The sequence below is a fragment of the Gymnodraco acuticeps genome, unplaced genomic scaffold, assembly GCF_902827175.1.
Source record: "Gymnodraco acuticeps unplaced genomic scaffold, fGymAcu1.1, whole genome shotgun sequence".
Classification (NCBI taxonomy): Eukaryota; Metazoa; Chordata; class Actinopteri; order Perciformes; family Bathydraconidae; genus Gymnodraco; species Gymnodraco acuticeps.
Genome location: NW_022991046.1, coordinates 695,696 through 717,976, shown reverse-complemented (window position 1 = coordinate 717,976; position 22,281 = coordinate 695,696). Strand labels below are relative to the sequence as shown.

Genomic DNA, 22,281 nt, shown 5'->3' with positions numbered 1-22,281 from the left:
CACTACTTATTTTTCTGACGACATACCTGTACTTTCTACTTCTTACATGTTGAACACAAATACCTGTACTTTCTACTTCTTACATGTTGAACACAAATACCTGTACTTTCTACTTCTTACATGTTGAACTCAAATACCTGTACTTTCTACTTCTCCCATGTTGAACACAAATACCTGTACTTTCTACTTCTTACATGTTTTGAACACAAATACCTGTACTTTCTACTTCTTACATGTTGAACTCAAATACCTGTACTTTCTACTTCTCACATGTTGAACCCAAATACCTGTACTTTCTACTTCTTAGCAGTTGAACACAAATACCTGTACTTTCTACTTCTCACATGTTGAACCAAAATACCTGTACTTTCTACTTCTCACATGTTGAACCACAAATACCTGTACCTTTCTTACTTCTTACATGTTGAACTCAAATACCTGTACTTTCTACTTCTTACATGTTGAACCACAAATACCTGTACTTTCTACTTCTCACATGTTGAACCCAAATACCTGTACCTTTCACTTCCTTACATGTTGTAACCCAAATACCTGTACTTTCTACTTCTTACATGTTGAACTCAAATACCTGTACTTTCTACTTCTCTCATTTTCCAAACAGCTGGTTCCTTTAGTCTGAATATGTGTTTGATGCATGATCATTATTCTTTAGAGTCATTGCGTGCCTATTGATTTGAACACGATCCGTGTATCCATAATTTCCTGGTCTTCTCTAAAGAAGAGGGACCAATGGAAACGTTGTCATGTTGCCGTTGTTCAGCATGGAAACATTCATTAGCTAACAATGACATTATTGTTCTATTAATATAAAGGGAGGTCAGGTACTCTTTAAAACAGATGGTAGTTATAGCCTACTTGATACTTAAGTACATTTCGAAGCCCATACTTCTTTACTTTTACTTAACTTGAGTAAAGAAGTTTAGTCAGTACTTCTACTTTTACCAGAGCATTTTTAAACACGAGTATCCGTACTTCTACTTGAGTAAAGGATGTGTGTACTTTTGCCATCTCTTCAGCTCACTCACGTTTTCTTGAAGAGCCCCCCCAGGCTGCTGCCCACCAGCAGGAAGAACTGCTGGGAGAAGAAGACCCAGGTGATCTGCTGCAGGCTGGAGTGGGTCTGACAGCGGAGGTCCAGCACCGTGGGGCCCAGGAAGGCGATGCACAGCCCGAAGCTGAAGAAAACACTCCAGTAGGTGAGCGTGTATTTCCAGTGGCACTTAAACAGCGCCCAGATCCGCTCGTCTAGCAGCTTCATGTCGGAGCTTCACCTCCGGATCTCTGCGGAGCTTCTCATGAATCTGACTCAGTGTGAGCAGCTCTGTCAGACAGACCTCCACTCAATACCGGAGGAGAAAGTAAACACAGTCTGACCAGTCCGGGCACTTTCCCAGTTTAGTGCCACTTAGCTGACTGACGCTGATTGGCTGATAAACCAATGTACCGCCCACTGGGTGGATGCTTACAGATCCAGTGATGAAGTTGGAGCTACTGTAATTGTTGTTTTTATTTATTATTGAGTGGCGCAGTGATGAGTCCTAAAACCCGGAAGTGAGTTAGCATTTTACCACTACCGGTTCCCTCATCTAGGGAGTCAATGGGATTTCTCCATAGGATTTTGCAAAATTGCTTGAAATAATTAGGTCTGTGGAAAACGAACCTGTTTGATAGATGCACGTTTTGTTCAGCCGGATAATATCCACATGTCTACCCTACTTTTATAATTTTCGAATCATAAATCTAATCGCCAGAAGCAACAGGCTAACGTTATGCCATAGAGAGGCGAAGTCCCTCCTCTTCCGGTGGACCTCCTTGGGACCTTATTTCGGAAAAATTATGTATTGAAGTCAATGGAGAGAGAAACGTTATCTTTCGGTCCCGTTTGAATTGTGCCACGAATTACACATATGATGTTTGTCAATTTAAAAGATAATTTTGCAAGTCAAAACATTTAAAATGTGTCGTAAAACTGTGAAGTAACACTTTGTTGTGTGTGAAACGCTCAACTACATCTCTGGTCTCGCACACGTCACCAACACCAAGATGGCCGTCACGTTAGCACAGTTCACCTCTTTCTTTCAGAATGAGGCGAAAAGTATTAAAATAAGTGAAAATCACTCCAAGTCTGGGCATGTTGAGAACTGTACATACGGAAAAGGGGAGTTAGTCGGTTCCGTAAGAGCCAGCATGCGGGACCGGCTTTACAAGGTTTCGGTGCACAAGTGTAATGTGTAACGTTAATGACATCACTTACGCGACTCTGGGATTTGTAGTCTTTCAATTTCATATTTAAAACAGTTTTACGACAAACTGTGACTTTTTTGACATGGAAATTATTTTTTAAGATTGACAAACATCATATGTGTAATTCGTGGCACAATTCAAACGGGATCGACAGATAATCTTTCTCTCTCCAATAGGCGCATTCACACCGCAGTACTTTTCCCACAAAGGTTCATGAGAACTCTTTTATCGCGTTCACACCAAAAAGAGCCGGTACTAAAATTAGTTCATGAGAACCTTTTTACCCCCACGAAAGTCCCTGCTAGAGAGCAGGGACTTTCGTGCGGCTCTCTTGTAAGAAAAGAGCTATATTTCTGATTGGCTGGGCGGATTGCAAACCACGCCCCGTAAAACTCCCAAAAAGTTTTGTGAAGCCGCCATTTTATTATCCTTGCATTAGCATTATTAGCATTAGCATTAGCCCAGCGCAGAAACGCAGAGAGACTAACTTATGGCAACACAACATAAAACATGGGAGCGGTGGAGATGAGGTGTCGGCGTTCTGGCGATTAACTCCCAGCAGCTTCTACTGAAGCTAGTCCCCAACTCCGGGGACTTCCGGCCGGGCACTTTGGGTGGCAGTATACGCCGTGAAGTGGTTTGCGGCCTGCCAGTAAACCCAAAGCAGAAGAAGAAGAAGTGACGTCAGCGGCTTAATTTGCCTAATCCTCCCCAGGGACTTATTCCGGTGTGAACGCGATCTGTACTTAGTTCATGAGAACTAAAGAGTTCTCATGAACTAAGTTCTCATGAACCTTTGTGGGAAAAGTACTGCGGTGTGAATGCGCCTATTGACTTCAATACATAATTTTTCCGAAATAAGGTAGATGGGCGGGACTTCGCCTCTCTATAAACGAACTACACCGAGTACAGCAGGGTCGCACGACTTAAACGTCACGCCAACTTAAGATCGATATTCAAACATACAGATTCAAAATTGTACAAGTTGAAGCATTAGTTTGAACAGTTTGCAGGAGGCAGGTACTTGCTTTCAAGCAGAACAGGGGCAAAGAAACTTAGCGGGAGTGTTTACGTGTTCGGCATAATGATGTACAAAGTCCTCGACAACTTATGTAGTCCTATTCAGCCACTTGTTAACAACCATCGTTTTTCAGACACGTAAACTCTTCAGAAATCACCAGTGCTCCACTGCTGATGGATTTAACGTTGTAGAACAAAACGTGATCCGTCTCTTAAATTTAAAACCTTATTTTGAGCTATTTTCCAAAATCCTATGGAGAAATTCATTCATTATTAATTGTTATGATTGTTGATTAACAGTCCCAAAAGATAAAAGTGTCAAATTAATATAAAGAACGCTGGTTTTTGTTCTTCAAAACGGGAAAGCAAATATTGAAATGAAGAAACAAATGAACATTTTCTAAAAAAGTGACTATGCATATGGATGAATATATTTGTGTGAATAACAATATGTTCTCATTGTTGCAGTGTTATAGCCTGCTTTTTGGACCAATTTATAATGATCTATGTCATACATTACATGTTAGACGCTTTTATCCAAAGCGACTTACATACTGTGGACAATCCCCACAGGAGGAATTTGGGGTGAAGTGTCTTGCCCAGGGACACAACGACATGCTGACTGCAGTGGGGTTTGAACCTGCCTCCCATACCAGTATGCCTAATACATTTGCTAAATTCTCATGTTGAAGACCGTTTAAAACCCCCACAGTTTTTCAATACAAAGTGACGCCCTTGGATGTAGCAATTAAACACTTTACTAGAAGAAATGACTTAAGCACAAGCAAATCTTAACCCTGCGTTTATATATCCATCACTGAACCAGTTGTCTACATATTTAATTTAATGTACTTCATAAGACAAGCTGAGAAAACAGTGGGAAATGTATCGGTGGGGCTTTGACAGGCCGTGGTGGAAAGTAACTAAGTACATTTACTAGAATACGTTTCTTAATTGGAAGTATTTCTATTTTATGCTATTTTTATTAGTAAATCATAATTTAATAAAACACTCAGCACTGTCACAGTCCACAGAAGGTCAGATTTGACTCATGATGTTATAACTCTTGCTGTTATGCAATGTTCCAGTGCAAGAATTAGAGCGATAGCACCATCTTCTGTTCATCTATGTTATTGTACATTTACCCTTATACTACCTCCTCAAAGAAGTACATCATATTGTAAAAATAACCTCGTAAATAGTTGAAAAAAGGTGAGTGTGTGCCAGAGTTTCCATAGTTTATTTATTCATTAATCAATCAATGACTCAATCAATGTTATGCCTTTTGGCAGTCACAGTACATTCAATTTCTCATAACAGTGTAGACAAATCCCACAAAATATCACATCTCATACAAAATCTAAACTTATCTTTTATAAAACATTTAGACATCTACAGGTTTTTTTCTTTATTATACTTTAAATACAGCTTTCTATTTTTAAACGGCATAAAACTCACTGAGAAAGATGAAAACATCTGTTAAAATACATATATATTATTTCTTTTTCATTACAGTATTTAAAATAGCTTCATTTACCACGACTAAATGCACAGTAATACTTCTGCCACTGAGGGGAGGAAGGGAGAGGTTGGAAGAGTAACACCCACAGACATACATCCCTCTGAAGTTTCTCTACTCTGCTTTTAACTTGCTCTTTCTGACACATGAACGGTGAACGTGAATCTTCATTCAGCGTAATTCACTTTACTTCTACCTTTGTAGTCTCTGAACAGTCTCTTTTGCTCTTAGTAAACAATCTAGCCTCATAGGTCCTAATCATGTTAGGACGGTGTTGGGGCCGTGGTGGCGAAGTCGATAGGGGCTTGGCAACTGGAAGGTCACCAGTTCAAGTCCCGGCGAGACCAAGTTTTGTTTGTTTGTAGCCTTTATTTAACCAGGTGAAAGCCCCTTGAGATCAAAAGATCTCTTTTTCAAGGGTGACCTGCAGGTGCTACCGAGGTGTCCCTGAGCAAAGCACCGTTCCCCACACTGCTCCTAACACTAGGATGGGTCAAATGCAGAGAAACAATTTCCCCACGAGGGATTAATAAAAGTCCATCTTAATCATATAGAAGTTGTCTTTATAAATCAAACGTAACTGTAGACTTGCAGTAGATTTCTTGAAGACGTTTTGCCTTTTATCCAAAAAGCTTTTCTCAGTTCTCAGTGACATGTTAGGAGTGCAAGCAAGAGGACATATCATTCTAACTTTCAGGTTCATATTTTGTGTCTCTATTGTGGCTTTAATGTTCAAAAAGCTCTTTATTTTTCTCATATTGCCTGTGCTGCAGCACCTCTTTTCACCCTCTGTCTGAAACCAGAGCCCAGTCTGCAAGAATAGTCATGTGAGAGTCGTCAGTTCTACAGTATGTATGGACAATGGGGCATTACATGTACTGTATGGACTACCTCAAACAAAGTCCTTATTGGATGATCTTTACCTTTTTAACATTGGGACTTAAAATGCAGCATTCAACAATTTCTGTAAAAGTCTCTAAAGATAAAACGTGAGAAGCATGTATGTCCCATACAGCACGAATAGACACAATTTGAACTTCTCCCAAGCTTTCAAGAGGAAAGACTGTACTTTGTTAACCCAATTAGAACGGTTATTACGTGTCCCAGTTATGTTCTTGATATAAAATCACATTTTGGCAATTGAGGGCTATCTTCACGGTTCAAATTGCCAATTAATGAGGGAAATGGATATGGTTAGAAATCTGTTCAGCTAATACGGACACAGCAATCTCTAAAGAAAATAGGACAACTGTCTTTAGGGCGTAGGTTGGAAAGAGTATAACATCAGTAAGCCTTAAGCCGTAGGAGGGTGATTTGATCATTTGATCTAGAGATGATTAAATTGCTGCGGATATTCATTTAAGGAACATAGATGATAGCTGTTGCCTTCAGAGGTGATTAGACAACAGACCTATTTCGTTTTAACCATACCTCGGCCTGAATACCCGCATGTCAATCAGAACTGAGTGAGCCTTCAGATGAAAGGCTTAATGTCTACTTCTGGATTTCATATGACTTGTATGACGGGGAATTTTCTTCGACCTGCAGCAGATGGAGAGGGCAGATTAAGGAGAGGGCAGTTTAGCCGCAAACCCTTATTCATTTGTGTCCACAGATCCCTCCTGTATGCATAACCCCTGGGCTAAGTCACATGTAAAGAACATTATATAAGGAAGATTTGATGGTTTCACTTCAGCATATTCTCTAGTTTTTCTTAGTCACACCATATGTTCTATATTTAAACGCTGCTCCCTGGCAATTGCTGTGCAAAAAATAAGGGATAGTGGTGAGTCCTACTAAGAGCTATTTGCTACCAGACAGTATTTGTAGGTAAGAATATCAGAGCTTAAGGACGTCGGTACAATATGTGGTCATATTTAGGAACCATGAATAGGAGGACACATAGGAAAGGAGTAAGCTTCAGAGGACACTTCTGGTTTGTGCAAATAGGAGACTAAGAAATACACACACTCATGGTGCGTTGTTCACACACACAACAAAGCAAAATTTGCCTAACACATTGGCTACACTAGATTAAAAGAAAGGATTCTTCACAAGCTGAAATATCATGCACATTTTACTAAGGCAACTTCAAAAACTGGAGTGTAAGTCAGCTCTTAACACTGGATGTACTGAAACAAATCTGTCGACATTAATCCATTTTACATTGGAGTTTTGTTACGTGATGGAGAATCTTTTGGCTGGTTCAATGTTTGTTTCACATGAGTACAATTACTTTAAATGAACAGTGTGTTGCTACTACTTCAGTGTTCTGACTGCTTGGGAATGTACCACTTCAAGACTCACATCCATAGCTGCCATATTTGGGACTCTTCTGACAGGTGTCCAACCATTTAATAACACATAAATCGTTTAAGTTGTTTAAATCATCGCAGCTTCTTAGCTAGCTTGCTTCTCCCGGTAGCTAACTATTATTAGCGCCATATATCATGTTTTAGCTAGCGTACTTTGTTAATTTGACCGATTTAACCATTGCTTAATTAGCCTATAAGATTATGTATAGCTCACGCATACATACATTGTTTAATTGTTCAAACTCTTGTCTTGTAATTTAACAAGTTCCCATTAGCACGAAAGGCCTTAGCCACTGTTAGCATTTTGGGTATTTCAGCAACCTGAGGGCACTTTGGGCTTTTAATAAGCGGTTATTTTTAGATTAAATATGTTTTCTCTACTTTTAAGTCAGAAACACAATGATGAAATCTATATTTTATGTGTTAGCTACTGTATTTAGTTGACCCTTTGTGAAATGTTAGATGCTAGCAACCTCATGATAGCTTTTGGCTGCTCAATTAGCTTGTTAGCTTATCTATAGCTAACAAATACATAAATTATTTAAATGTTCAAAGTCTTTACTCGTTATTTAGCTAGTTCCTGTTAGCAGGCTATTTAGTCGCTATAGAAACCCTCTCGTTGGTTTCTGGTCATAGTGTTTGGAGGTTTGTAAGAGGTGCATTTGGGGAATTTATGATCTTAGCATTAATATTTCGAGCTGCGAGATAATTTTTTGCAGTTCAGAAGTGGAAGGTGAATCTTTAAGCTACATTTGACTAGAGACAAGCCTTAATCTTAGTCAGACAAACATTTAGCACATTTTTTCAACAAGTTGTTTGACTGAACGGACCTCTACAACCTTAATGTCTGCACCTGCAAGTGTATAGAGGTTCCAGATGTGCTATAGCTACCTTAAATGGCTGATGCCCTGGGTGTGCTCTAAATGGAAACTATTCAAGTTTGCGTACACTACAACAGAGCAGCTTGTATTTTAGGGGCCTAATGGTCAGAATCATGAGCTATAATGCATATGTGTGTCAGCAGAATAATTATACATCTATCATGTTTGAAAATAAGTAATGGGAGCATGTTCAGTGTCGTCGATTGTGCAAATGTGTGCAAATATGTTCTGTATGAGTGTATCTCTGCTCAGTCATTTCACAAGTGTATTTCCAGAAACCATGTGTGAGTCTCCGTGGTGAACTTCCCTGGAAATAAGTGAGTGCACACGAGTCTGTGTGTACATGTAGGTGTGTGCACACAGGTGAGCATGCTTGTGAACGAGCTGAGCTTTGATGGCCTTTGTGCTTTCGTAGGAAAAGGCGACTTCTCTCCTTTGAGCGTCTCTGATCTCCTCGGTGACGTCTAGAAGATGCTCTGTCTTCGGTTCTTTCCTCGACCTAAAGAGAGACAAAATGAGATTGAACTCTTTTTGAAAGAATGATGATTATTCACTGTTGGCTAGATTGAAATATATGATACAGTTTGGTTGCAATGACTCATATATCTAGATCCAAATTCTGTACTTCATGTAATCTCTACACTTGTAAACCGACGAGTTGCAAACAATAAAAAAAAGATTAAATAATGTAAACTTTAAATAAATTAAGCATTATGAGTTAGGCCATGAAGTTCAATAACTTTACCAGGGGGAAGTAAAGTCATAGAGGGACATGTTAAGTACATTAAGACATTATTAGAGTATATAAATAAATACATGTATGACAGTAATCTGTATTGAATTAGTCCTTGCTCACTTAAATTGTCTTTACAGTTCTTATCAGACTTGTGGTATTTTTATTTGTGTAATAGCAAACATTGCAGAGCTCTGCTAATTAGCAAAGTCAGCAGTCACTACATGAGTTGAGATGTTGTTGTCAGGGATAACACATAGGTTAGTTTAAATATGTTTCATAGCAGACAATCTGGAAACGTACCGAGTTATCATGCAATAAATATCAGTGAGACTCAAAACATTTGTGTTATATTAAAATTGACTTTGAGAATAATAAACAAACTCGTGTGAATGCATGGCATATACACACGATGTGCATAGGTATACAGACGAGAAGAACATAGTCAACTTAGTCTGGTAAGTCTAGCTTCTCCGGATCAAATGAGGGGCTTTCCTTTAGAGCAGTGTTTCTCAAACTTTTTCATACCAAGGACCACTTAACCAATAAAAAAATACTCGCGGACCACCTAACTCCACACATATCCAAAAACACATTGTTTTTTACAAATCGCCTGAAAATGGTACAAACAAGTGGCCACATGTGTGATGAAGGTGTTGCGCTGGGCTATATCATGCAATCTAAAGTGAAACTTAAGCTTGCTCCATTGCGGAGATATTCCCGCGAGAGTGCGGAAAACTTAAATTTATTTATTTATTTCAAATGTGAAATTTTACCAATATACTCACGGACCACTAGGGGGCGCTCACGGACCACCAGTGGTCCACGGACCACACTTTGAGAAGCACTGCTTTAGAGATACTAACTTCTGGTAATAAATAGTGTTTGCAGCAGGATCTTACCTAAAGGCTGAAACACTGAGCTGCGGTGGCCTGGGTCCTTCTGGAGCTGGAGCTCTTTGAGGGAAAACACTGAAGCAGCTAAACACAAAAAGGGACAGAGGATGACTTCGAAGCATGAAAATTAGGTATGTTTCAGGATCACTGGAAAACTGCTTCTCCGCTTTAAGAGCGATAAAACACAGAGGTTGACAACATTGACGTAGAGTTTAGCTAACAGGCTATATGCTTATAATAAAAGACATAGACAAACAACTAAATAAGACAGATACTTTAGCCAAATGCAAGGTTTCAAAAATGATAAGAGTTCTGGTGATCTCAGCACTTGACTTGAAAACAATGGCATGGAGTTTAGCTAACAGGGTTATGTGGTAATAATAAAAGACATTGACAAAAAACTACAAAAGGCAGATATGTTGCCACATGCGAGTTTAAAAATGTGGTAATGGTATACACTTATATAAGAATTCTGGTTAGCACTTCAATGAATTTAAACCCAAAGCTCTTAAAACTAACAATGTGTTTTGTCACGTATTTTCAGATGTTATTCCTTGTTAGCAATGTGCAGTTCATGTGCACTTTTGGAAAGGCCACCGCTAAGAAGGCAAAGTGGCACTTTTCAGAAGAAGTTGAGTCATACTGTATGTTCACAACCACACAACTCAAAGTGTGTGTGTGTGTGTGTGTGTGTGTGTGTGTGTGTGTGTGTGTGTGTGTGTGTGTGTGTGTGTGTGTGTGTGCTTACTGTCTGCCAAATTATGTATATTATTTCCCAGACTGGTGAAGTAGGGGTATCGTAGAGAGGCTTCAGCAGAGACTCTGCTCCTGTTGTCGTACTGCAATCACAGAATAAAAGCAGCACATTAATCACAGTCCACTTCTTCTCACATTCAGGTGAGTCAGTCCTTTTTCTTTGTCTCATACCAGCAGCAGAGCAGTCAGCATGTCGATCCCTTCTGTGTCCAACCTGATGGAGAGAACAAATAAAATCAGTCTGTATGACTATTAAGGGAACAACTACATGCTGATTAGGAAAGTACATACACATTAGCTTCAATTGTTTGTGTTTTCCACAAATGATCCCCCAAAAGGTCTATATTTTTCAAAGCAATAATATATTTTATTAGTAAGCTAAAAGATGGACAGATAACTTGCTTTTTCGAATACAATTTTCTTATAAAGGGTGGATTTTTTCTTTTTTCTACGACATAAAAGGCAGTAAATAGTAAATACCCCACTTTTTTAAGCTTCTTTGTGTCTTAAAAAAGGCGGATGATAACAAGGGGCTAAATGAGACTACTTAGCGTCATCAAGCTGAATGTTAGCAACCTCTAGCTTAGCGTCAGTGATGCACAACCATCTTGTAGTTGGCTTCAAATCAAATCAAGTTTTATTTATATAGCACATTTATAAACGATTTTTAGTCGAGCCAAAGTGCTGTACATAAAATAAAAATAGCCTACAGTAGAGACACTTTACAGCAAATACAACAGCACAGATTGTTCAGAAGATCAGTATGAGAAAAACGACACCCTCTGTCCTTAGACCCGCTGTCCTTAGACCCTCTGTCCTTAGACCCTCACATCGTACAAGGAAAAACTTCCAGAGAAAACCCACAGTTTAAGGGAACATGGGAGAAACCTCAGGGAGAGCAACAGAGGAGGGATCCCTCTCCCAGGACGGACAGACGTGCAATAGATGCCGTGTGTAAATCCAAGAGATAATACATTTTACAGCATATAGACCGAATGTTAGGAAATGCATGTGTCTGTAATAAGAAGATGCTTATATCATAACGTTAGCTTTTCACTTCTGGCGATTGCATTTCCGCTTTGAAAATCACATACTGTTAATAATGTGTGGAGACAATCCTGCTGAACAAAAGTGTTTACCACAGAGCTTATTTTCTGCAATATAGCTACCAGATCCAATCGAAAAACCCCATTCGCTTTTTGACGAGTGAGCCCTTGTGATGCTAACTTCCGGATCGGCAAACAAAATAAGTCATCCGTGCACCACTCTATACCTTTCCTTGTTGACATCAGATTAACCATTTGATTATTCAGTTTATAACAAAAGTGGCAGTGTGCAGTTAGCCTAGTTAGCATCTGTTAGCGTTCTAAAAGCAAAGCTAAAGTAGTGAACACAGCCGCTCCTAAAGCTGCAAGCATGACTGTAGACATTGTAGAGTCTTTTAAATTGTTCCTGAAACACTACTCATCTGAGCAGTAACAGTTATTGTTACCTGGGCACATGGTTGATGAGAGCTTGAGGTCTGTATTGAGGAAACAGGTAAGACCTAAACTCCTCATTACTACTGATACCAGGCCAAGTCTCTTCAGTTGGAGTGCCTGAAAGACAAAGAAACAAAGACATGTAAGGTTGCATGCTTACATCACTTCTTCTCATTGCACATATTACTCAATCTTAGCCTGTGCTTTCTTACCCACAAGCCTAAAGATTAAGTGTAGCTCCTCCTTCACCGTGGCCCCGGGAAACATTGGACGACCTGTTGCCATCTCAAACATGATGCAGCCCACGCCCCTGCGAGAGGAGAGGAAGAAACAGGGACGAGGAGCAAATAAAAAGAGCCCTTCAATTATCGACCCTAGGTGATCATCAAACGCACTAACACACTTCAAAGAGCGCCGATCATAAGTGCAAAAACATGTGGTGAGAGTGGGCACGGTGCAACCCTTTGTTCCATCACTGACGCAGTAATGAAGAGGCGCCCTGTGGTCACAGAAGAGGATATGTAGCTAGGTGAGCCCATAAAAGGCTGGAGGCTGCTAGAGAAACGCTTTTAATCCTCATTGGTTTACCAGATCTGTGTGCGTTTTCCAGAGATAGCAAAAGTACACATATCCTTTACTAAAGTAGAAGTACACATACTGTACTCATATTTACTCAAGTAAAGAAGTATGGGCTTCGAAATGTAAGTACCCATAACTAGCAGCTGTTAAAGAGTACCTGACCTCCCTTTATATTAATAGAACAATAAGTGTTAGTTGTAAGAATGTAAGAAGTAGAAAGTACAGGTATTTGAGTTCAACATGTAAGAAGTAGAAAGTACAGGTATTTGAGTTCAACATGTAAGAAGTAGAAAGTACAGGTATTTGAGTTCAACATGTAAGAAGTAGAAAGTACAGGTATTTGAGTTCAACATGTAAGAAGTAGAAAGTACAGGTATTTGAGTTCAACATGTAAGAAGTAGAAAGTACAGGTATTTGAGTTCAACATGTGAGAAGTAGAAAGTACAGGTATTTGTGTTCAAAATGTAAGAAGTAGAAAGTACAGGTATTTGTGTTCAAAATGTAAGAAGTAGAAAGTACAGGTATTTGGGTTCAACATGTAAGAAGTAGAAAGTACAGGTATTTGGGTTCAACATGTAAGAAGTAGAAAGTACAGGTATTTGTGTTCAACATGTAAGAAGTAGAAAGTACAGGTATTTGTGTTCAACATGTAAGAAGTAGAAAGTACAGGTATTTGTGTTCAAAATGTGAGAAGTAGAAAGTACAGGTATTTGGGTTCAAAATGTAAGAAGTAGAAAGTACAGGTATTTGAGTTCAACATGTAAGAAGTAGAAAGTACAGGTATTTGGGTTCAACATGTAAGAAGTAGAAAGTACAGGTATTTGTGTTCAACATGTGAGAAGTAGAAAGTACAGGTATTTGAGTTCAACATGTAAGAAGTAGAAAGTACAGGTATTTGTGTTCAACATGTAAGAAGTAGAAAGTACAGGTATTTGAGTTCAACATGTAAGAAGTAGAAAGTACAGGTATTTGAGTTCAAAATGTAGAAGTAGAAAGTACAGGTATTTGTGTTCAAAATGTAAGAAGTAGAAAGTACAGGTATTTGTGTTCAAAATGTAAGAAGTAGAAAGTACAGGTATTTGGGTTCAACATGTAAGAAGTAGAAAGTACAGGTATTTGTGTTCAACATGTGAGAAGTAGAAAGTACAGGTATTTGAGTTCAAAATGTAAGAAGTAGAAAGTACAGGTATTTGTGTTCAAAATGTAAGAAGTAGAAAGTACAGGTATTTGTGTTCAAAATGTAAGAAGTAGAAAGTACAGGTATTTGGGTTCAACATGTAAGAAGTAGAAAGTACAGGTATTTGAGTTCAACATGTAAGAAGTAGAAAGTACAGGTATTTGGGTTCAACATGTGAGAAGTAGAAAGTACAGGTATTTGAGTTCAAAATGTAAGAAGTAGAAAGTACAGGTATTTGAGTTCAACATGTAAGAAGTAGAAAGTACAGGTATTTGAGTTCAACATGTAAGAAGTAGAAAGTACAGGTATTTGTGTTCAACATGTAAGAAGTAGAAAGTACAGGTATTTGGGTTCAACATGTAAGAAGTAGAAAGTACAGGTATTTGTGTTCAAAATGTAAGAAGTAGAAAGTACAGGTATTTGGGTTCAACATGTAAGAAGTAGAAAGTACAGGTATTTGAGTTCAACATGTAAGAAGTAGAAAGTACAGGTATTTGTGTTCAACATGTAAGAAGTAGAAAGTACAGGTATTTGGGTTCAAAATGTAAGAAGTAGAAAGTACAGGTATTTGAGTTCAACATGTAAGAAGTAGAAAGTACAGGTATTTGAGTTCAACATGTAAGAAGTAGAAAGTACAGGTATTTGTGTTCAAAATGTAAGAAGTAGAAAGTACAGGTATTTGAGTTCAACATGTAAGAAGTAGAAAGTACAGGTATTTGTGTTCAATAGTGCTGTAGCGACGCGTCGACGACGTTGACGCGTCGACTTCAAAATATCGTCGACGACATATTTCCGCGTCGACACCATAGACTGTATATATGGTCGCCACACACACGTGGGTCACCCAAAGCAACAAGCAGTTCGCAATCGCACTTCTAACACAATGGAGACTGAAACCTCACAGGATTGCGCACGAAGCCCTCAAACGAAAACATCTCGCCCATGGTCTTCAAAAGCATGGGAATATTTTAAAGTTAGTCCAAAACGCAAAGATATTTATATATTTATATCTCACTGAGACTGCTGCTTGACCAGAAGCAGCAGCTAGCTGTGGTGGCAACCATTAGCAGCTAGCATTTGCTCTCCGATGTTTACATAAAAATGGAATTATGGATTATAAATTCAATAATTTGTTTATACATAGACGTTAAAAACCTATGGATTAACCGATTCAGACGCGTTTTTTCTCATTTTAATGCCATTGAACACGTATTTTGATCAGATTGACAGCTACGGCGGTGAGACGATCTCCCTAGAAGCTCTGTGAAGGTACGTGTTGTGATGACTGTATTTGCTTCCCCTGTCGCGAGTCCGGATCACTCAGTGATGATACTATGTACATAATCTGTGGAGTCTCAGCTTTAATCGGATATCTTGTATGTGCAGCTACGATAAGTAATAAGGGTTATCTTGAGTTCTGTGCCAATGTCCGTTAGCATTTTTCGCTCAGGGGTCATTTAGATGCTTCTTATGAGACTTGTGTTTTGTTTTGGTAAACATGGTTTGTATCGTCAGTTAGCTGAGATTATTTCCGTTAATCTGGTATAACACATTAATAGGTTCTTAAATATTAAGATCCCCTGAGACACTGTATCGTGGAAAAAAAATTGTTTACATTACTTTTTTTTACATTACGTTTTTTATGAATTGAACAACAGAAAAATAATCGTTCGATTAGTCGACTAATCGATCAAATAATCGCCCGATTAATCGTTTTCAAAATAATCGTTTCCCCCCAGCACTAGTGTTCAACATGTAAGAAGTAGAAAGTACAGGTATTTGTATTCAAAATGTAAGAAGTCAACGTAAAAAGTCGTCAGAAAAATAAGTAGTGGAGTAAAGTAGCCAGTTGAGTAGCACTTGAAATGTTTGGCTCTATGAAACCTGATGTACTTATATGATTCTGTTTTCTTCAAGGTTGTGTCTTCCTGGTCGAATGTACTTATTGTAAGTCGCTTTGGATAAAAGTGTCAGCTAAATGCAATGTCATAATGTAAAAAAGTACTGATACCAGATAAATGTACTTAAGTACAGTAACAAAGTATTGTACTCCACTACTTCCCACCTCTGGCGTTTTCCACCATGGCATGCTGCTAATCAGCCAAAATGCACAAGGAATATGCAGATGAATAAGCTCCATTGTACGAATAGTGATTCATCTCTCGGTTATTACCTGTGAGACTTTAATAGATATGCATGATTCATAGAAATCCTAGATGATCCTCTAGTAATTAAACATTCATTTAATTTACCAAGAGACATAAATGCTCAGTGCCAGGGCTGATATCCTGGTGGGTTCTCTGACTGAGATCCAGTTTTAGGTTGACACTACTAGTGGTTTGCAGACAAATTAAACAATCCAATGAAAACGGCATGCTCTGTTGGTACAACCCATTGGTTCTCAGTGTTCCAGGGTCCTATGAGAGGATTCATACTGCCAGTCAGTGATGGAAACAAGTTATCAGATTCTTTACTTGAGAAAAAATTCTTATACTACGGTATAAAAACACTCAATTTCAAATAAATGTAATGAATCGACAATGGTACTTAAGTCAACCCATCCAATCTATCCATCCATAAATCTGTCCATTCATCAATTAATAAATAAAACCATCCATCCATCAATAAATCCATCCATCCGTCCATCCATCCGTCAGTCCGTCCGTCTATCCATCCATCAATAAATCCATCCATCCATCCATCAATAAATCTGTCCATCCATCCATCAATAAATCTGTCCATCCATCCATCAATAAATCTGTCCATCCATCCATCAATAAATCCATCCATCAATAAATCCCTCCATCCGTCCGTCCATCCATCAATAAATCTGTCCATCCATCCATCAATAAATCCATCCATCAATAAATCCATCCATCCGTCCGTCCATCCATCCATCAATAAATCTGTCCATCCATCCGTCAATAAATCCGTCCATCCATCAATAAATCTGTCCATCCATCCATCAATAAATCCGTCCATCCATCAATAAATCCATCCATCCATCAATAAATCCATCCATCCATCAATAAATCCCTCCATCCGTCCGTCCATCCATCCATCAATAAATCTGTCCATCCATCAATAAATCTGTCCATCCATCAATAAATCCATCCATCCGTCCATACATCCATCCATCCGTCAGTCCGTCCGTCCGTCCGTCCGTCCGTCTGTCCGTCCGTCCATCCATCAATCCATCAATAAATCCATCCATCCGTCCGTCAGTCTGTCCGTCCATCCATCCATCCATCCATCCATCAATAAATCCATCCATCCGTCAGTCTGTCCGTTCGTCCATCCATCCATCAATAAATCCATCCATCAATCAATAAATCCATCCATCAATCAATAAATCCATCCATCCATCAATAAATCCATCCATCCATCCATCAATAAATCCATCCATCCGTCCGTCCGTCCGTCCGTCCATCAATCCATCAATAAATCCATCCATCCATCCATCCATCCATCAATAAATCCATCCATCCATCCGTCAGTCTGTCCGTTCGTCCATCCATCCATCAATAAATCCATCCATCCATCCGTCAGTCTGTCCGTCCATCCATCCATCCATCCATCAATAAATCCATCCATCCATCCCTCTATATATCCATCTATAAATCTGTTTATTCATCAATTAATACATAAATAAATCCATCCACCCATCCATCCATCCATCTCTCTATATATCCATCCATCCATATACCCACCATTCCACATTTCACTGTTCTTACTTTGGAGAGAGACTACAATCACACATCAACAAAGTGTTTGCTCCAGAATTATTTCGAGGAATAACAGTTTCAACAGTTTGCAGTGTAGTGATATCCTAAAGTAATAATACTGTGTTCCTCACCACATGTCGATGGGTGTTGAGTATTCTGTCGAGCCCAGCAACACGTCGGGGGGGCGATACCAAAGTGTTACCACCTCATTGGAGTAAGTCTTTGTGGGGACAGACTGTGCCCTCGCCAGACCTGGAAAACACCAACACTGTTAGGGTTTCTACCCACTACAACATCGTAATAAAGGAACCCAGTCTCACAAAAAAAAACGTGTAATAGCTACGTTGGTCGACAGGGCAACACGTAATATATTCACAAATAACCCTCTCAAGACGTGACATGGATACAATATTTTTTTCCTATTAATTTCTAATGACCAGTGTCCATGTCACGTGTTCGCAAACTTTCCTAGCGTGAGAAAAAAAACCATGGGGGACACCCAATTTATTTTTAGTGGAAAATCCTAAATTGTAGGATAGTTTGGCCATTATAATACTTTTTGATTACATTTCTAGCGAGAAGTTTAAATTGTACTTTTAAAATCGACGTCCAGTGGCTGTGTAGGATCTATAGTTTGATATATATTAGGAAAACGATTTGAGGTCTCACCAGGAGGACGTGTATATACTGTATATTCACATCAGACCTCAAATAATAATAATAGTCTTGTTTTTTTTCTCACTCTAGGAAAGTTTGCGATCACATGACATGAACACCGGTCATTAGAAATGAAAAGGAAATAATATTGTATCCATGTCACGTCTTGAGAGGGTTATTTGTGAATATACTAAGTTTTGCCCTGTGGACCAACGTAGCTATTACACGTTTTTTTGTGAGACTGGGTTGAATAAAGACACTTAAGTTCTTAAGGCGAGACACCCCAGGTGAATAGGGTAATTTTTTTAACTTAAAGGTATCAGCTAGAAATTTCTCCAGTTAATTACTTACAATAAGGCAATTGTCTTTTGTATTACAAGTCTTCTGAAATAGCATGTTTAAATATGCAAATTATCCATTATCTCATTAAATATGCACATATTTTAACACATTTCAGGAATCGAAATCTGAACTTTGGATATAGCCAGATTCAAAATTATTGTTTCATTTTGTAGTCATATTAGTATCTAAGGCTTTTACAGAAGGGATATTGGATATCTCTTTTTATCATTCCATAAATCAGAAAATACTGTCAACAGCCCTAAAATATCCATTTTCGCCATGTTTTTAGGTATACAATGTTGTATAATTCAGGCTATGAATTATATATGAACAAACCCTTCTGTAAAAGCCTTCATAATATTGATAGGAATATAACTGGAAGGTTTGGTGTATCTACGTGCTACTGAAGTTGAAATTTGGAACTCAGAGTAGGAGAAAAAACTCATTTTGAGAAAACGACCTTTAAAGATAGCTGTGAGGCGCTAGCTAAACCCTCCTGTTCTTTGAATGACAGCTTGCGCATCGACGCACTCCGTGAAGGTATTTCATGTTCAGGGTCATTTTTTTTTTATAACCTTGCTTCGTGCAAGTGACAATTGTTGTCGTCTTCTCTGTGAACGTTTTTTTCGCCGTTCTTTTGGCATTTTGAGATTTCAATTTCTAGCTGAAAGCTAACCAGGAAGTGTTTTAGCACACCACGTGACGCATCTGAACGAATCACGTTGTCAGAAATTGACACCAGCCAATGAGATTTCGTTTCTTGGTTTAAGACCCCTTTGTGCTTTCACGATTGGTTGCTGATACAAAGGAAATGACCATATTTGGATCCGATGAGATTGTGCAGGAGAGACACAGCTTTCCAGGATACCTCTGTTGACATGGTGCACACAGCGGTCGCGGTACTTTATGTTACGTTAGAATGCTAACTTTTGGTGAATTTAGGAGAAATATACAGACGCAAATAGACAAACTATAGTAAAATAAACACTTAAATGTGTATTTTGTACGTTTTCCTTCCAAAAGCCTGAAAGAAAACATGTTATGGAATCAAAATAGCACAAAATCTCAAAATTGACCAGTACTTGAAAAACGATGTTTTTGCCTGCCGTGTCTCGCCTTAAGACATCTATCTTTGTAACAAACTGCTTTCAGGTAGAGACCAGGAAGTTGATGCCGGTCTTTTGGAAGTCCTACCCACTTTCGTCAGCTACTCTAGCAGCCCTGTGATATTCTTTGTACTGAAGTTTAAAGCGTTGGGCATTTTCATTACTATTTTCATAATATTCATATAATTTTGACCTTGAAATTCCCTCTTAATGTCAAGTACTGTGTGACTCAACAGTACACAATGAAGTCTTATAAAGTGAGCTAAAAGTGTACGAGAGCACAAGATTCTTTAAGTGGTCAATTAAACCTCATATAACATAACACACATTGTGTTATAATAACAAATGTTGGAACACTTCCTCAAGGAGTAAGTAAACTGTACAATCTAGGTTACATGTTCATAGTTTACTTATTCTTGCATTTTACTTGCATCATTCTTTTCTTTTTATGTCTTTAGGAAACTCTATGCATTACTGTTCGATTTGTATTGCCAGCAACTACGCTGTAACTATTGTGCATATTACCAAAAAAAGCCCTTTGAGTCTATCTGCCCATATGCTGTGATAAAACTATTGAACATTAATGAGGGAGTCCCGGTGGGTTTATCTACCCACATCCAGCACAAAATGGAGAAACTCAGAGAGAGGGGCACAGTTGCTAGGTTACAGCAAGTAAGGGTTCTAAAGGAGTCGGGGACCAAAGATCACCGAGTGGCAGCAACATATATTCAAAAATCAATCGTGTCGGGAATCAGGCTGTCTTATTCTAAATGTGTTTTTACGACCACATTTGCATCGATTAATATGTGTGTGTGTTGCATGTGAATCGGCTGTTTTTCCTACCGAAGTCGGCCAGTTTGAGCTCGCCCTTGTCGTTGATGAGCAGGTTCTGAGGCTTCAGGTCTCTGTGGAGGATTTTCCTCTTGTGACAGTAGGACAGACCACGCATCAGCTGGAACATGAAGATCTGTACCAGAAATGTCGTATATCATGAGGATTAAAAAGGACATATTTCCACCATATTCAACATAAATATTGCTATATTTTGTAATGTTATTATAGTTTCTCTTCAAGGTCCCCTATTATGCTGTTTTTGCTCAATATATTATAGTTCTCGGATATAAACAAAACATGTCTCTGAAGTGTTTGGCTCCAAATACCAAACAGATCATTGCAGCATTACCCATAATGCCCTCTGTTTCAGCCCTGTTTCAAAAGTGCTGATTCTCTGTCTGTTACTTTAGATGAAAATAAGGAGCAACGCTCCTCTGAGAAATATTTGGTTAAAAATAACACAATAGGCGTGTTTACACCGGAGCACTTTCCCAGTATAGTTCCGATAGTTCTTGAAATTCTGCGTTCACACCAAAAAAATCGGAACTAGAATTTAGTTAATGAGAACCTTTTCACCCCCTTCTCAGTCCCTGCTAGAGAGCAGGTACTTTCGTGGGAGAAAAAGGTTCCTATTTCTGATTGGCTGGGCGGATTGCAAACCACGCCCCGTAAAACTGCGAAAAGTTTTGTGAAGCCGCGATTTTATTTGCTGGCATTAGCATTAGCATTAGCCCCGCGCACCAACGGAGAGAGACTAACTTATGGCAACACAAAAGAAAACATGGGAGCGGTGGAGATGAGGAGGTGTCGGCGCTCTGACGATTTACTCGGAAGGCTTCAGTAGAAGCTGCTGGGAGTCCCAGCAGCTTCTACTGAAGCCAGTCCCCAACTCCGGCTGGGGACTTCGGGTGGCAGTATACGCCGTGAAGTGGTTTGCGGCCTGCCAGTAAACCCAAAGCAGAAGAAGAAGAAGTGACATCAGCGGCTTCATTTGCCTAATCCACCCCCAGGGACTTATTCCGGTGTGAACGCGATCTGTACTTAGTTCATGAGAACTAAAGAGTTCTGATGAACTAAGTACTGGGAACTAAATACGGCAAAATACTTGGTGTGAAAGCGCCTAATGGTGCTCTAGGAGGAGATTCAGGTGATAAGGTGGGGTTACCTTGGTTGGTGATTGGCTAATGATTACACAAGACAACACATTGTTGTGACATCATAAAGTGGGCAAAATCTGATCAGCTCATTTTCAGACAGGTTTTTATAGAAATTGATCAAAAAGAGAGAGAATCTTTGTTCCTGATACTTTCAGAGTCTCTTTCCACAGAGGGGACACATGTTGATGTAGAAGAGACATGAAGAAGAGGGGACACATGTTGATGTAGAAGAGACATGAAGAAGAGGAGACACATGTTGATGTAGAAGAGACATGAAGAAGAGGGGACACATGTTGATGTAGAAGAGACATGAAGAAGAGGGGACACATGTTGATGTAGAAGAGACATGAAGAAGAGGGGACACATGTTGATGTAGAAGAGACATGAAGAAGAGGAGACACATGTTGATGTAGAAGAGACATGAAGAAGAGGGGACATGTGATGTGAAGAGAAGAGGGGACACATGTTGATGTAGAAGAGACATGAAGAAGAGGAGACACATGTTGATGTAGAAGATACATGAAGAAGAGGGGACACATGTTGATGTAGAAGAGACATGAAGAAGAGGGGACACATGTTGATGTAGAAGAGACATGAAGAAGGAGGGGACACATGTTGATGTAGAAGAGACATGAAGAAGAGGGGACACATGTTTGATGTAGAAGAGACATGAAGAAGAGGGGACACATGTTGATGTAGAAGAGACATGAAGAAGAGGGGACACATGTTGATGTAGAAGAGACATGAAGAAGAGGGGACACATGTTGATGTAGAAGAGACATGAAGAAGAGGGGACACATGTTGATGTAGAAGAGACATGAAGAAGAGGGGACACATG

The 22,281-nt window shown here is 39.1% G+C and overlaps 2 protein-coding genes across 5 annotated transcripts in view; both read right to left on the bottom strand.

The window, feature by feature from the left end:
• mfsd4aa (major facilitator superfamily domain containing 4Aa) overlaps nt 1–1,355 on the bottom strand; it is a 12,767-nt gene extending 11,412 nt beyond the window's left edge. Inside the window, exon 1 of the mRNA XM_034236545.1 lies at nt 1,047–1,355. Within this exon, the coding sequence (XP_034092436.1) occupies nt 1,047–1,279 (233 nt within the window). The 5' untranslated portion in view covers nt 1,280–1,355. The remainder of the gene's footprint in view (nt 1–1,046) is intronic.
• A 4,155-nt stretch (nt 1,356–5,510) lies between these two features.
• cdk18 (cyclin dependent kinase 18) overlaps nt 5,511–22,281 on the bottom strand; it is a 64,895-nt gene continuing 48,124 nt past the window's right edge. For all 4 annotated transcript variants that reach the window (XM_034236565.1, XM_034236566.1, XM_034236563.1 and 1 more), the window contains exons 9-16: nt 20,296–20,419; nt 17,479–17,599; nt 12,079–12,176; nt 11,878–11,983; nt 10,557–10,599; nt 10,378–10,468; nt 9,636–9,713; nt 5,511–8,499 (exon numbers count right to left, since the gene is read on the bottom strand). In XM_034236565.1, the coding sequence (XP_034092456.1) occupies nt 8,465–8,499; nt 9,636–9,713; nt 10,378–10,468; nt 10,557–10,599; nt 11,878–11,983; nt 12,079–12,176; nt 17,479–17,599; nt 20,296–20,419 (696 nt within the window). In that variant the 3' untranslated portion in view covers nt 5,511–8,464. The remainder of the gene's footprint in view (nt 8,500–9,635; nt 9,714–10,377; nt 10,469–10,556; nt 10,600–11,877; nt 11,984–12,078; nt 12,177–17,478; nt 17,600–20,295; nt 20,420–22,281) is intronic.